Here is a 16802-nt window from a genome sequence, read left to right on the forward strand (position 1 = left end):
ATAATAAAGAAATAGTTTAAAGCTGAAACAGATAAATATTTCTGCAGATTGTTCATTATTTTGCCAAGTACTTTATCTCCCTTTTTTGCCCACCAAACAGGCCCTGGTGGTTGTAAGTGGTTATAATTGTACATCTGGTAGCAGTTAGAGCTGCGTACTTGGCACCACCGAGGTTTCTGTCGCTCTAGGAGAGCGGCACGCATTCCAAGAGAAACTTGGGCCAGCCCTTTTCTCTCACTTCATGTCCTGGATAGAAGCTAAAGAGCTGTTTGATTCAAATGACTGTTCATGGGAGGGAAATGTGGAAGAAAGAAGTCATCAGCTTCCCTTCATATCTTTGATTTCTTTTGTGAATCCTCAGGTGATACTGAGTGAACACACAGGATAAAAAATGGAGATAAAGTGGACAAAGACTGAGAACAGGAAGTTCAAATGTAAACATGAGATAGTAAGACAAGGGACGAAGACAACAGTGGAGATAAATGATGGCAATAGAAAAGCATATTCAAGGCCTGGCCCATGCTGTGGAAGAGGTCATGCCTCATACCTTTTTTTTTTCTTTTTTCTTTTTTTTTTACTTCTTTGCCTGTCCCGTTTGGCTCTTTTGCCATCAGAATTGTTGTCTAAAGGCAAAGAAAGATGCCCAACGGATTTACTTTACCAAATTGACCATCCCAGCCTTGCCGTAATGGTCCATTTGATTCACCTTTTATTGTTTATTTTATTTTCACTTACTGAATACGGGACAGACTTGACTGGGGGAAAGAAGGGGAGAAAGAAAGAGGGAAAGAGAAACAGTTGAGAAGAGGGACGGGGGAGAAGGGCAAAAGACAAAAACCAACAGAATGGGCAGAAAAAAGAAAAAAAGAAATGCATATATCGATCACCTGGATCACCTGCTGAGAAAGAAAAAAGAAAACAAGCAGAAGAAAACAAGAGTAATAGAATAAACAACATCACAATGATATATGGGAATATGACAGTAAATACTAAATGTTAAACATTATTGTGCAGCACATAAGATCAACAGAACACAGTGTGCTTTGAGGTAGGAGCCAAAAAGGGTGTAGTTTGTGGGTGTGATCACCCGTGTGTACACCTGTGAGCATGGACGCGCTTGTTTTTTTAAAAGGTTCCTTCATGTAATGATCTGCTAGAGGGTGTGGGGCATGAAGCAGGTATGGAGGAGATCAAAACTCCAGACATCCAGAGGCCCCCAGAACACAAGAGACCAAGGAAGACCAACAGAGGGGCAGCTGCGCCACTGTCCCAGAAAGAGCTGAGGAGAGTCCCAGATGAGGGCTCACTCAGCAGCCGCGGAGCAGAAGCCAGGGGGGGTTGCAGTGACGCGCCCGTGAGCTCTGCCGGCAGCCAGCCGTGCCTGAGTGACCGAGCCCCAGGCCGAGAGGCCGGGGGCACCCCACCTCCGAAGTGGCCCGAGCGAGCCCCAGGCTTCAGGCCCCGATAAGCGGCCGCCAAGGAGTGAGCCGGTGTGTACCTGGACGCCCATCCCCGGACACAAAGAACCACCAATGCACCGATGTCTGAGGGAGTCCGCCACTGGCAGGGGAAGTGGTGGTAGGGGGAGATAGGCCTCCAAACCTTGGAGGGCCTAAGATGTCCCCAGAGAGGTGGCGCCTGACACCCAACCTGACATATAGACACAGACATACAGGCACACACAGATACAAACATCCATTCCCACCCTCATGCTCTCATATGCACTTACTCCACACTCAACCAACGTGGAGACAGACATAAAGAGACGCTGTGCACACGATCACACTCCCCAAGCGTACTCTACGAACCGGGTCTAGGTACCCTTGCCCCTGGAGGGGGGAACTGCACCCAGACCCAGGTGGTGTTACCCTTTTCCCTGCGGTGGGGAGAGGCAGACCGCCCTGACTCCGCAGCAGCAGGGAGGCCCCACACTCCAGACCGCAGTCGGCCAACTCCTCCTCCTTGAGAGGTGGGCAACGACGCCAGGGGTGAGGTGTACACCCTGATGGTAATTTGGATTCCGTGTATCGTGCCCACCCCCAAGATCCTATATGTATGTGTAATGAGAGTGTGAGCAATGTGAATGTCTAAGTTGTGGGATAAAATTGAGGCAGAGGCAGCCAGAAGGGGACAGAGGGGGGGGTAGCCTCCTCTGCACCCTGGTGACACACCCCTACTCCAAGGCCCTGCATGTGTGGGTGGTTGTGGTGGAGCGGGAAGAGGGAGGCAGCTGGAGATGGGGAGGGAAGGAAGGGAGGGGCAAGTGACATGCCTCATACCTAAAAAAAACTCTGGGGCTTCCCACCATTTGACCTTAGAACTGAATAAGCGTCTCGGATAAGAGGTGAAATATCTTCAAGAAACTAAAGGAAGTCCAGATACTTTTCCTTCCAAGCTCCTTAAACTGCAATGACCCGGATGACTGAGAACCTCATCCCTGTGTTAAAAACGGGACATCCCATTGGCCGTAAGGACAACAAACCCATGGAACTTACATGACACATTATGAAGACCATGAAGACCATGGGGAGTCGTCACTCATCCTGCACCAGCTCCGGCAAATAGGCTGCCCACTCCAGTTTGCCTACTAGTCCCAACTTGGAGTTGAGAACACCATCCTTTACCTGCTCAACCATATCTACACCCACCTGGACAAGCCATCCAGCACGTTGAGAATCATGTTATTTTTACTTTTTCAGTGCCTTCAACACCGTCAGGCCTTCTCTGGGTGATCCCACCCAACTTGACTACGTGCCCAGTGGTGGACCACAGTATGTTCACCTGCATTGGACAGCGTAGTCAACAACAGAGGACCCCACAGAGGTAAATCTTTTCACCATTCATCTTCACCCTATACACCACTGAGTGTAGCTACTGGACAGAGAGCTGACGCCTTGAGAAGTTTTCTGATGAGTCTGCAGTCATGGGATGTATCAGAGAGGATGACAGGGAAGAGTACAGGGCTACAACTTTGTTACATGGTGCAAGCAAAACCATCCTCAACTTAACGTGGCAAAAACTAAGGAACTGGTTGTGGACATGAGGAGGAATAGAAGACTGGAAGCCTCTGTTTCCATCTATGGGTGTCTTTGTGGGGACAGTAGACAATTACAATACCTCAGTGTTTACAATGGCAATGAACTGGACTTCATTTAAATCACAGAAGCCTTCTACAAGAAGGGTCATCTCTACTATCACCATTGCTATTTTCTGAGATGACTGAGGTCCTTTAACATCTACAGGACGATGCTCAGGATGTTATATCAGTCAGTTGTGGTCAGTGCTATCAGTGCTATCTATGCTGTGGTGTGCTTGGAAGGAACCTGAGAGTAGTGGACACCAACAGACTCAGTAAATTGGTCTGCAGTATCGGTAACATTGTGGGTTTGGAACTTGACTTTGTGACAATGTCCAAGTTGCAGTCAGTATTGGACCATTCCTCCTTATGACACCTGGGTTATTTTCTATATTAACATCACAATTCCATTGTACATTGTATTGTTCAACTCTGAAATACTTAATTTGACATTACACTTGGAGTGCCTGATATTCCTTCCGAGAAAAGGAATGGCAATGTCTCCTAATGGTGGGAAGGGGCTGTGTTTTTCTATATGCAGCTGACTCTGACTTTAACAGGCTTTGTTTGTGCTCTTCTTCCACCAGTTTTAACAACCTTGTCTGATAAGAGCAGTTAGCTATTGCATCCAAACAAAATGCCTTTCCAAAGATGAAATAGATGGACCTCGTACGCAGTGCAAATGGCATCATCCCCAATAGCGTCATTACTATTTGGGTTATTTTGTGCCATTTCTCATCGCAGATGAGTCCCCTGGCTTTTAGCTAAAGCCAATGTTTGCTGGAATAAAACAAGTCTGTGTGCAATGCCAGCCATGAGGCACAACACCATGTAAACATAAATCACACACCAGTACATAGCAACAAACCAATTACAGACAATAAGAACTTTTAAGAATCCAGATGTTGCTTGATTCAAGTGTTTGAATCAAAACAATATATAATATACCTACAGCCGACCTAATCACTATCATGTGTAATAAAAATAAATATTCAGGGATCACTTCATAGCTCTGGGTTACCTAATAATAAGCTTATCCCTTGTGGTGGAAGTTACAGTTTAATCATGTACTGTAGTCTAAGGAGTTTGGAAAGAAAAGCGTCTGGACTTCTTTAAGTTGCTCGAAGATGTTTCACCTCTCATCCCAGAAGCTTCTTCAGTTCTGAGGTCAAATGGTGAAGAGTCCCAGATTTTATGCCCTATGGGAGTGTCCCCAAGAGGGTCATGGACCCCCATTGATCCTCTACCTAATCACATGAGCCAAGGTGTGAAAACAGGTTTTAAGTCACAATCAGCCAAGGTTTCAGATGAGTCGGCTGTGAAACCTAGCCCCACCCTATCGTGTGATTTCCTGAGGTCAGAAGGCCCAGGATGTGCTGTATTTCCATTTTTAGTGGCCATTTTACAAGGCTTAAGCTCGTGATCTTCCTCTAATTCTACATTAAGATGTAACAATTTAATTGTATATGGTACTTAGATAAAGGTTGTAACTGAACTGCAACACTAAATTTCCAATTACAACATGATATGTTAGCATTTTAATATGGAGAGAAGAACTGGGAAGAATTGAACAAAATAACATTTCTACTGTTTTCTAGATTACAGTAGAAATGTACATTTTTTTTCACAAATGATCGATGTGTGTTCATTGTATATTATAGTATATTATATTGTATATTATTCTCAAACACAATTACCTTAGGTTTCTTTTAGCTGGACAGAACTGGCACAGATGCAAAGTGACTACCATTACAGGGCATATTATATGCTTGCTTTGAGCTGTCAGTGAACAGACTCCACTCGTCTGCCTCGTACTGAAAACCCACTGCACCCAAAAGACCTTCAGCATCAGCTCAATAGACAAAGTCACCATCCGTTTGAAAGAAAGGAATAACGTCCTTCACATTACGCCTGTAAAAAGAAAACATGGTTCCTGGAGCCAGCAGGTTTTTCCCACTGAGCCTAGACCCAATCAATTCATTTGCTTCCTTTGACAAATCAACATCTTGTGCCAAGTCATTTAAGTCTGGCTGAGTGAATAACTGGGGGACAGATAAGCTAATAGAAGCTGGTTCTCCACAGTTCCCATCTCTAGAATGTAGTGCAACTCTTCTCTCTTATCGAATAAGCCAGTAAAAATGGGTAGTGTGTCTTTCATCCGAATGTTAGACTAACTGACTGGCTAACTGATTTAGTTTGACAACTGTATCCAGAAATATTCACTAAACAGAAGTATCTGTCATCAAAGTGATTCTGTGGTTCCCTCTACACCACTGGATCACCAAAACCTAAGGTCTTTCTCTTTCCTCTAGTCTTTGCTCAGAGAGGTTTTCAAAACATACTGGGATAACTTAATGACATGCCCATAGCTTGTCCTGGTCTCCCAATTTCATACCAAAATAAGCAAAGTATACAGTTTTCACAAGATCTGTTCTGGGAAATCAACAATCAGCTGGTGTTGGTGGATATGACCAGGGTGAGGCGGTGATAGGAAGAAGGTGGATGGCATGAACGCCAATCTGAAAGTCAGAATGGCAGAGGAGCACTCAAAGCACACAGAACAGAGGGTGATTGGCTCACAGATATGATGTAAGGAAATCATTGGACTACAGTAATGATGTCAGAGCTGAATTTGACAGCATGAGGAAGCAGAAGTGCTGTAAAGAATAGACTATAGATCTTCCTTAGTGAACTTAGATGTAAGCATCATTTTCTGCAGACTAACAATTTCACTTTTGATTCAGTGATATAGTTTATCCGTTTACCTAAAGTGCCCATCCCACGGTGTATTCAAAAGGTCTGCAAAGATTTCAAGCCCAAATCCATCCCACAGTCAGTCTCTCAAATAAAAACCTTTTTCCTGAACTGCCTGAGATGCTGCACTGGAGTCCAGTGTTTTCCTCAGTGACCTGTCTCCGTCACTATGTAACACATTTTCATGATGGTTGCTGGTTTTACCACAAACACTTCAAATATGGCCACAATAACAAGGATTTTGAATAGTAGTTTATGCTGTACCTAGCTTTTGCTGAGCAGGTAGTGTACTGTGGGTGCTTTGGCTTTTTTGCTGAAAAAAATCTTTCTGCTGTGACCAAAAACAGCATGCAGCGTGAAGCTAAATGGTAAAGTTGCATAACAGCAGGTAAACAATGAGCTATAAACCATTAGGAAGCTTTTTAAAGCTTAGAGCTGGAGATTGAGCTGATAATTATTTGTAGCTCCATCTTCAGATGTTACACAAGTGTGCAGGTTATCATTAGGTTTTTAAAATGTGTTTCTATATGTAATTTGCAGCTTATGCAGGCCTCTAATTTCAGAGACCAGCATGACCTACCGTCAAGTGAAGTGGGTGATAGCCAGGAAAAAAAATGCTAGGATCACCCAATCATAATTCAGCTGTGTTGAAATGTAATTATAAAAGCATTATGAGGTGCTGAGAGCAGCAAGAACAAGGCATGCGAGGGAGAACAGCCTAGTCTCTCCGTGCCACCAGGTTCCTTTACATATCTGCAAAGCAAGCAGCTTAGCACTCCCACCACCCCTCTGGCTCCTTACTGTGGTAATGGGTAGGAGTCTCCTTGGCAGAGCCCATCTGTTGTTTTTGTTTTTCAGATGGAGAGGTTAGAGGGGAGTGGGTTGATGAGTGGGTTGGTGTTGGCCAGGGTGAGGAATGAGAAAATGATGGGTGCCTCTAACCGCAAACTGTTGCTGGCTTGTTATTACAGTAGGTTGGACGTTAGCAATGGTTGCATACCCTAACAGTCTGACACAATGGTCATCTCTAAATAAAGGTTTAGCCTTCTGACGCAGTTGCTCGGCCACTTTAGACTCAGTGACAAGGATAAAAGGGAGGAAGAAATGTAGCCTGACTGTGTTTAAGATTTCCACCGAAACAAACGTCGAAACTGTCCAAAAAAGTTTGGGATGTTGTATGAAATGCAAATGCACAATAAACACAATGTCTTGCAATTCAGTTAAACACAAATTTATTCAAAACACAGTACCAATGAAACAATTAGGCACTCTAGTTACATGATTGCACATAAAAAAGAACATCTTAGAGAGTCTTTAGATAGAAAAGTGGAGAAGGCATCTCAAAAAGTTTAATGATTTAAGAATAATGTTTCTCTGCATTAAATTGCAGAGAATCTGTATCTATGTGCTGGTACATGGTACAGGTACATGGCTGAAAACCAAAACTGAACATCTGTTTTCTTTGGGCTCCTTGGGGAAATTAATTACCCACCCTTGATTCAGAACCATCTCAGCAAACATCGTTCTTCACTGTGTCCACAAATGCTTGATATTAGTGCATAATTCAAAAGTCTGTATATATAAATTGTCTGGATCTACTTAAGTGGGGCGTGTGCTCACAGGTAGGCACTGTGCAACTCCACTGGCGTACACTAGAGTCCACTACTGGCTACTAAACAGGGTGGGGCAAACATTATGGAGGCTGAAACATCAACTAGCACAACTGGTTTTGCAGTGGGTCAGTAACATTGTGTTCCTCGTTGCACAAAGGAGCAGATACAGATCCCGCTGCCTGGTCAGTGCCCTTCTACATCCCTGTCCAGTTCTTCTTGTGTAATCACCCATCTTCTGGTATCTTCTCTATAATCTTGAGTCTGTGTTAAGAAAACCAGCAAACCTTATTTTGTCTGCATGCATGGATGTGGCATCCGAAAGCAGTGGACTTACACAAACACACTGAGCCTGGGCACATGTTTCTCCCTGCTTCCAGTGCGGTGTTTACTTTAAAATCTTATAGGCAATCTCTTTCCAGAAAAAGGTCTGCCTTTTACTCTGAGGACTCCACATGCAGTTTTCATTGTGCCTTTTCATTTTGTATTTCGAGATACTGACTTTTTATGTATGACTACAGAGATACTAAGATAGTGAACAGGCTACAGCAGCAGAGACGGGGAGTTACAACTGAAAGACTCCTTGATGAAATCCCATACTGTACCTTTCCCCTCAGGGTTTTAAATTTGGTTCCTTGAGCTAGTGATACTCCTACAAAACTATAACCTTCTCCTTCTGGACAAACTTGCTTTTGTTTGCAATGTAAGCACACCACTGGTTCCTTGCTTGCTCTCTTTGTCTCACACACAGTCCCTATTAAAGCCAGCCATTGTTCCAGGCTAAGATAATAGTATCAGTCCTTGATGAGAGAGTTATACTTGGATTGGCACCAGCTGTTAAAGCAGTCATACTTTATCAAACAGATTAGATTACAAAATTACACACAATCTCGTCTGGCTTTAATTATCAGACCACACTTCATAAGTTTCCCCGCACAGTGCTTTACAACCCAGAACTGCAAACAAATTGCGCGGTGCAGTTCATCATGTCCACAGTTAAATTAAGAGAGACATGTTAATCTGTTGTCATATTGTCCAGAGATTTGGTGGCTAATGTACTGTGGAGGGTTTAATGGGGGAATTCAGACAGCTTAATCAGTATGCCCCCTCCCCAATCACAAATTCCCAAGAAAAGCAGAATGCTTTTCATTGTTGTTTCCAGGCCACCTTCTCCAACTGCTGCTGAGAGCTTGTGTTTCTTCACTAGTGGACCGTGCCAGTTAAGCTGAGCTGAAATTCAACAATTTCCTCTTGTTTGCATAGTGATATAACTACATCAGTGTGTGTTTAAACGCGTGTTTATCTACAGTGGTTAAAGCCTTGTCGCAGGACTATTGTGTTATGATCTAGCCAGATGGCAGATTCATGGCGCTACACACCAAAAACACTGAAGAGGGATAAATGATGTTTCTAGGCAGCAACGGAGTCATTTAATTATAGGGCATTGTAGATGTCACACGAAGCTGAAAACAGGTAAAGTGATATATATGAAAGGTGTATAGGTTATATATTAGAGAGAAAGAGGTGACCTAAAGTGGCTATTAAAGGTAATTAAGTGGGCATTTGGATCCCATTATACATTCGTTTTATTCATGTTTCTTTCATCAGATTAATCATCTCTCTTTTCATTTCAAAATATAATAAGAAACAAGGGGTCAGGCCCAACCCTTATTTCTTTATATTTTGCTTACAAAGAGCTAGATATTCTTGGGCATTAGCTGCCTTTTGCTCACACGAGTGAATTTAAATCGGATGTTTACGTCCTTTTAACTTGGACTCTGCGTCAAAAACACAATTTGTTCCAGTTTCTTTATTTAAAAGATGAAAAATGTCAAAGGTAACTCAGTTTGAAGGCACCAAATAAAAATTTTTATACCAACAAGGTAATTCCCAAAAAGCCATTAGCCAAAAACCTTACACACTCCTTGTTATGACATGCTATACGTCTTTAAAATAATTTGGAGAAACTGGAAGAAGAAGAAGAAGAAGAACAGGCCTTATAAAGCTATCAATCCAGATTTCAAACAGTTCAAAACTGTTGTCAGTGTAGTGACAAGATTAGGGGGAAAGCTCCAGCAGTGTGTCTGCAGCCATCTGTAAAACACAGTGGAAGCTCTGTCATGGTTTGTGGCTGAATTTTAGGCAGTGGTGTTGGAGATCTTGTTAAAATTGATGGAATTATGAACGCAGAAAAGCAGCGTGAGATTTTGATTCATCTGGAAATCATCTGATTGAGAACAGCTTCTTTTTTTAGTATGACAATGATCCCAAATACAGTGCCAATGGACTAAGAGCATACCTGGACAGAAAAACACACAATAGAACAGTATTTGGTATTCATGGGCCTCCTCAGAGCTCAGACCTCAACAGTATTGAAGCAGTGTGGGATCATCTCGACAGAGAACAGAACAAAACGCAGACATTTAAAGAAAAGCTTTGAATGTCCTTCAAGATGCCTGGAGAACGACTCCTGAACAAAATTTAATAATTCGAATTTTTTTTTTTTTAAATTACAAGAAAGCTTGATCTATTTTCCTTGGAAAATCTAACGAAATTATGGATGGCTAAAGTCTGTTGTACAGTACTATAGTAAAACAATATTCTGTGTACAGAGTTACAACATTTTACTGTTTTGAATCATGTGTCATATTTGAATTTTACCTCCAGGCAGAAAGTTAGAAAGTAACAGTAGCGCTTCGTGAGCCGACAACACAAAAAGCCACTGATCATGTTGGCCTGTAACAAATAAAACCATGACCAAAAAGAAAAAAATTACCATATTAGTAATTGCATGCACTCAGCTTGAATGACTAAATCACTAAAAGGGCAACTTTAAAAACCAACCAACGCACCATCTGGCATAAACAGCACACATCTTGAATGCGGCCCTGTTCTTCTGTAACCTGATATAAACAGTCTCTCTAATTATTACAGCCTACAAGATCCACCGTGAAGAACAGACAACAGGCAGCAAGAAGAAATGTATGAAGTTCAAGGAAGAGGCAGCGGTGGAATTACTGAGTGTGCCAGTGGAGAGCATTGCCTCAGATCTGCTGCCACTGAAGCAGAGACACCTCTAGAGACGAGCCGGCTCATTTCTATAAAGATTAATAATGCTAGTGTTTATAAGGCCCAGATCAGCCCTCGGAGTCCCAAGGCCCCCCCGGTGCAAAACCGCTGGCACAAGACAGCGGAGGTGGTGACAGAGATGAGGTAAAGACCCGTGTAGGGTGTGGGAGTAATGGAGTGAGGAAACAGTAAGTGCCTCATTGCATAGATACATCAGAGCTTATTTTATGATGCGTTTAATTTAAAAACCAATGCAAAACTTAATTTTATTTCATTGTATAACGTTCGGTTTAAGGTGCTAAACCTTTTAAACTCACAAATTTAGCACTCTATTAAATGTAAGACCAACGGCCACTTGGCTTAGGGCAAAGAGTGGAAACCTCAAAGTAAGAAAACATAACTACCAACATCTCTACAGCGTATTACTTCTACGCTCATTCCACTGGGAAAAAAAAGATGTTAAAATAATTGCTGGTAACCTGGCAACTTCACTATAAAGATTAGATCTAACTTGTTAAAATTATTGTGGTGTATTTCTGAAGAACATTTGTGCAGAAACACTTTTTAATGTGTGTGAAGGTGAAGTTGCAGGTATAAACGCAAAAGAGACAAAAGTGTTATCTTCAATAAATACAGTGGTTTTATTTACATCGTTTAGTTGCTGTAAGAAATATATGACCTTGTTGTTGTGTTAATATTTTAAGTTGTGATTAAAAGGTTGATACATACTGTGATTATGTAATACAAAAAAACTTGAATTCACTGTAGATTATTAAAACACATGAAGGCATCTGATTCAGTGTCTCCTTATGAAGGTGTTTTCTCTAAAAGCCTTGGATTGAATAAAGAAACATGAGCATGGTGCAGTTTACTTAGTTTTGCGGAGTAGTTCGAATCCTTTACACTGAAAGGAAATGTACATTTAGTCTAATAGTTGTATTTTATTACACTGTAAGGCATTTTTCTTACTGGTGAGACTCTGATTGAAATGAAGCCTTTTTCTCTTCGTCACTCTCCAGTGGAGCATAGTCGAAGTCGCTTGGCTCTAAAAGATTGAGATTTGCCTGCACTGCGACAAGTTTCTGCACCCTCTCCGCTGAGACAAAGCCTTTCATCTTCATACTACAGAGGTGCTGCCACAGGCGCTCGCACGCACCTGTTGTCGGTGGGATCTGGAGTATAGCGAAGGCTACGGCAGAGAGCGGCTCAGAAGAGCACAGGCCTTTCCACCATGTGGATGCGGACACGTGCTGACACGAGCTCCATATTCCAGCCCCCTTCCACAGTCCCTGCTTGGCCGAGAACCTGGCAAAGCTGCCGAGCACTTTACCCTCGTCGAGATTCAAATGGTGCGACAGGTTGGATATCGCATAGTAAGCGCTGTTTATCTGCTCCCCGGTGAGCGTCTGCTGTCCGACGTGCTTTGGATCGAGCATGTACGCTGCTGCGTGGATAGGTTTCACGCAGAACTCCTGACACCTGTCTAATGATTCCATGACAGCTTTCTGCTCGCCGCTGTGCAGCACAGATGCTGACAGAGAAGTCCCGATGACGTATCTTAGCTGACTGAACATGTCGACAACACCAGAGAGCGCGGCATCTTCTCTTTTCAAGAAATCAATATAATTCCCAATCAAGTACAGTAAGTTCCGACTGCTGCTCAGCCCTTTCCAAAACTCGGCATCCTGCAAAGTAGCCCTGACAGTCACTTCAATATCCAGTGTGGGAGAGACTGCCATCTCTCGTAGAGAGTTCTGACCCTCGAGGAGGCTGCTGAACATGTTAACCACACTAGTCCAGTTTGTGCCAGAGGGCAGTTCCAGTGCTGTCCCTTTAGAAGTGTGGTCTCTTATTTTTGTAGTCTGCCAGCACCTAAAAGTGTCACTTAACATTTGCCGCTCTTGAACACACCTCACCACCTGCTCAGCTCTCCTACACAGTGACTTCATAGACGGCTGAGCCACTATGTCGTCAAAAAGACGGTCGACACCGGACGCTGTGCAGCCAATAGCTGATATGTGCGGGAAAGCTTCCTCCACTTGAGCCCACGCTGCCATCATTTCCGGGGCATCGTCAGTGACGACAGCGAAAACCTTTTGTGAACCGACTTCATTTATGACGCCTTTAAGTTCGTCAGCAATAAATGTGCTTGTGCGTGTCTGCTCCTTTGTCATTGTGCATTTGTAAAACAGCGGTACGGGAGTAGCAACAGCATAGATAATAGTCCCAGTTTCTTTCACGTTAGACCAGCCACTGCTGATGATGGCGACGCAGTCCGCTTTCCCTATGCTCTCATGAACCTGGCTTTGTACTCTGTCAAACTCACAGTCCAACAGATGTGAGGAAAGAGCCTCTCTAGGGGGCGGACAATAAGCCGGCCGAAGAACACTGAAAAATCGTTTCCAGTAAATATTGTCTGTGAGAGTGAGGGGTGAAGATGTGGCGTACACAGCTCTCGCCAGGCACTCGTCGGCATACGCCTGGCTGCGCTGATCCACAGAATCAATGAGAAACTGTCCCCCAGGAGTGGCAGATGGCAAGAACGATAAGGAGGGAACAGGGATGGAGGCAGAGGAGCTCCCATCTGGGCCGGGCGACTGCTGCAAAACCACAGAGTACTCCTTGCATTTGTCTAAATGCATCTGCATCTTAGTCGCGTTCTTTGTGTATGTCTTTGAGCAGTAGTTGCACATGAAGGTCTCTCTTCCATCTTTGATGGCTGGGGTAAAATGCTTCCACACACCGGACTGCAAGCGTGGCATCGTTCTGTATTAGCACAATAAAGAAAATCATTAATCACAAATCTTGCTGCTGTACAGGCACGCCTAATCACAATGACTGTGCCCCGAAATAATTTCCTCCTTAAGCACATACCTCAGTGTGGATAAGAAAAACCTTTTAATATAATACAGCGCAGATTGATAGGTCCAGACTCCTCGGACATGAAGATAAATTAAGCACCATCCTCACAGAATATAATAATCTCCGTGATTAAACAGCTGTAATTTTAGTCACAGACGTTGTTTCTGTTAAATTTGAGCAAAACATTTACCTCTGTTTATAATGCATGATTAAACAGACCCATTAGGAAATAAATTAAATTAAAGCAAACACGGAAACATATATTTTACAATATATTTGCTAGTCATAAAAGCCAAAGGTCAAAGTCAAACGTCAGTGAGTCTAAGTATTTTCTGTTGGACTATTAGGCTGAAAATACTTTTAATTGGCCACTTCATTAGGTACACCTCTTCCACTGCTTGTTACCAGAGATATCTAATGAGCCAGACACAAGGCAGCAACTCAATTACATAAACATGAGACCTGCTGCCAGCATTCTGATGCTCAAACTGAGGAAGACGGGTCATTTAATCGACTTTGAATGCCGCATAGTACCACATGAGCTGGCCTGACTATTTCCAAAACTAATGATGGACTGGGGCTTTCCCACACAGCTCTATGGTTTACAGAAAATGGACCAAAAAACAGAAAATATCAAGTGAGTGGCAGTTCTGTGGGTGAAAAGACTACTGTGATTGTGACTCAAAGTGACTTCTACTTTGAGCTGATGGGAAGGCAACAGTAACTCAGGTGTACACTCGTTACAACCATGGTATGCAGAAGAGCATATGTGAACAGACAACACCTCAAACAAGAAGGGCATAAAGAGCGACACTCCTTTCAGTTGAAAACAGGAAACTGATGGTACAGTTCACAAGAGATCACCAACATCGAACAATAGAAGACTGAAAAAAAAAGTTTCCTGGTCTGACGAGTCTTTATTTTTGCCGTGACATTCAGAATGTAGAGTCAGAATTCTGTGTAAACAACATGAAAGCATGAATCCAGCTTACCTTCTCTCAAAAGTTCAGGCTGCTGGTGATGGTGTAGGGGATATTGTCTTGGCACAATTTGCACCACTTAGTACCAGCAGACCATGATTTAAACAGCACAGCCTACCCCAGTATTGTAGCTAACCATTTCAATCTCTTTACGATCACAGTGTACTCATCTTCTGATAACTGCTTCCAGCAAGATAACGTGCCAAGTCAAAAAGAACAAATTACCTCAAACTAGTTTCATGGACAAAACAATGAGTTCACTGATCTCAATCTAGTGACTTTGGGATGTGGTGAAACAGGAAATTTGCAACATAGATTTCCAGCCGACACTTCTGCAGCAACTGCGATGCTATCACATCAAAGTAAGTACCAAAGTATCTGAGGAATGTTTCCAGCACCTTGAATCTGTGCCACAACGAATTAAAGCAGTTCTAAAGGAAAAAATGGGTCCAACGTGATACTTAAAGTGTACTTAACAAAGTGAAGTGCAGTGAAGTGTAGAATGATAGCTTTGGTGTTCAAACTTGTCATTACGTTGGTTGCTTTCTGTTTGGGTTTTGAGAATTCCAAAGGATGGAGTCCCAAAGGTTTTAGATTTATTTTTAGCTTTTTCAAACACTAAGGCATAACCTATCTTCTGATTCCTAACTAAATAAAATAAAATATTACACATGGAAAAAACTTCTCAGTTATGGGACTCTTGCACATCTCAACCTGCAGGTTAACAATCTTTCCTCTTACCGTCCAGTTCTTGCAATAGTACATTTTTTATTTCTACAGTAAGCACTTTCACTTCCCTGGAATGAAATCAAAATATAACACAAGTTAATGTTAAAAAACAAACAAACCAGAATATCAAAGAAACAGTAGCTTATTTTACCCACCTCTATGAACACACACTACTCCACTTTTATTGGAAGGTGCTTCAGTTTCATCGGATGCCCAGACTTGATGGAAAATGTTCCTCCAACTTAAGTTCCTGGAGGATTTAAGTTAGCCGTTTCGGCTAACTCTGTAGCCTGCCAGTGATGTTAGCAAAGTGGTCTAAATAAACGAAATAACAGCACATTGTTCAGACGGTAAACTTTGACAAGATAACAGACCGTCTGCATACTGAAAGTACTTCACGTTACAGACTGACTGACGATAAAAGACCAGGAAATGTAACATAATTTGTCAACAAACGCGTTTCTTAACGCTTTTGTTATGATAGTGAAGCTGCTTCCTGAATCCCCAATGCAGCAAGTAAGGGAGCTCAAATGGCTCAAAAAGTTGGATTTGACTCACAGGGAAAGTTGACGAGAAACAAATTGTTTGAACTCAATACTGTTAAATGCAAAATACAGCAATAAAATTGTTCAGCATAACATGAAACAACATGAATAAAAATATCAACAGACCTGCTAGTTTGCAGAAAAGAAAAATGCACAGTTGCTCCTGTAGTTTTTGTGCAGTGTTATCTTACAAATACATTTACTCTCACAGCGAGGTTAAACGTTATAATTAACCGTTTTATTCTCATTTGACCAGCTCTGGTCTTTGCGTGCATTGAATATAACCTCTTTCTCTACTATCTTTGCTTCTGCCACACCTTTTTGATTCAAGGTTAATAAGATGATAAAGGTCTTAAATGGATTAAGTGGGAAACGCCTGCCACTCTCATTATGTTTCTGATATGAAAGGAAACGCTGACTTGTCATTTGAATGTCTTTATCCTTAACAAGGTTTCCCACATCATGACATGTTGGGAAGAACAGGTGTAACTGATAAGATAAATTATGCCCAGGTTTTCTTTACTTTGGCATGGTAGCAGGTTTAACTTCTTAAAGGTGTCTACTCAGACAAAGTAATTCTTGTATTAATTAAACACTATATTTTGTAGACATCAGCTATGACAATTTTTTTTACAACTTGATGTAAAAAACAAAACAAAACAACGTTTTTTTGATTATAAACATGATGTAAAAATTAATGAACAGCTATGCTTACACATTGCTTCCAAACGCACGTATGTTATGTTTGAACTGATGGCTGTGGATTGCTTCTGTATTGCTTCTTTGATGATGGATGGGGTTAAAGAGAAATTCATATTAGCAGCTACAGGTTGACATCATCAAATATTTTTAAAATTTAGTTAAAGAGCATAGGTATTTATTTGTTTTGCACAACAACAACTAAATATTTGCTAATGCATTTTACTTTATAAAACACCCACTTTACATCTTAGGTGGGCCAAATCAGTGAAACTCCAAATTCTTTCAGTGTAATTACACATTTAAACAATAAAATATCTTAGCAGAAGACAAGCAAGAGCAATTTTAACAGTCTGTCACAGGATTTCTATATGATAAAGAAAAGATGTGCGGTAAATGAAAGATATGTGTCAGCATGACTTTTTGGGGTTAAACTGTAAAAAGAAAATGTGTAAAATTAAAGAAATCTATCATTCTA

At 42.0% G+C, this 16802-nt stretch overlaps 1 protein-coding gene across 1 annotated transcript; it reads right to left on the bottom strand.

Annotated features, from left to right (window-relative positions):
- Window positions 1–7067: 7067 nt before the first annotated feature.
- LOC309699486 (uncharacterized protein) lies at window positions 7068–15609 on the bottom strand. The gene is made up of 2 exons (XM_082522522.1): window positions 15236–15609; window positions 7068–13275 (listed from the first exon to the last, which is right to left on the bottom strand). Exon 2 carries the CDS (start codon window positions 13269–13271, stop codon window positions 11475–11477), a length of 1797 nt encoding a protein of 598 aa, XP_082378648.1. The 5' UTR covers window positions 13272–13275; window positions 15236–15609; the 3' UTR covers window positions 7068–11474.
- Between the last annotated feature and the right edge of the window lie 1193 nt (window positions 15610–16802).

This window comes from Aulonocara stuartgranti (assembly GCF_965226115.1).
Source record: "Aulonocara stuartgranti genome assembly, chromosome: 22".
Classification (NCBI taxonomy): domain Eukaryota; kingdom Metazoa; phylum Chordata; class Actinopteri; order Cichliformes; family Cichlidae; genus Aulonocara; species Aulonocara stuartgranti.

What these genes read in the sequence shown, in the direction of transcription:
- LOC309699486 (XM_082522522.1), bottom strand. Translation starts at nt 13,271, where the DNA reads ATGCCACGCTTGCAGTCCGGTGTGTGGAAGCATTTTACCCCAGCCATC.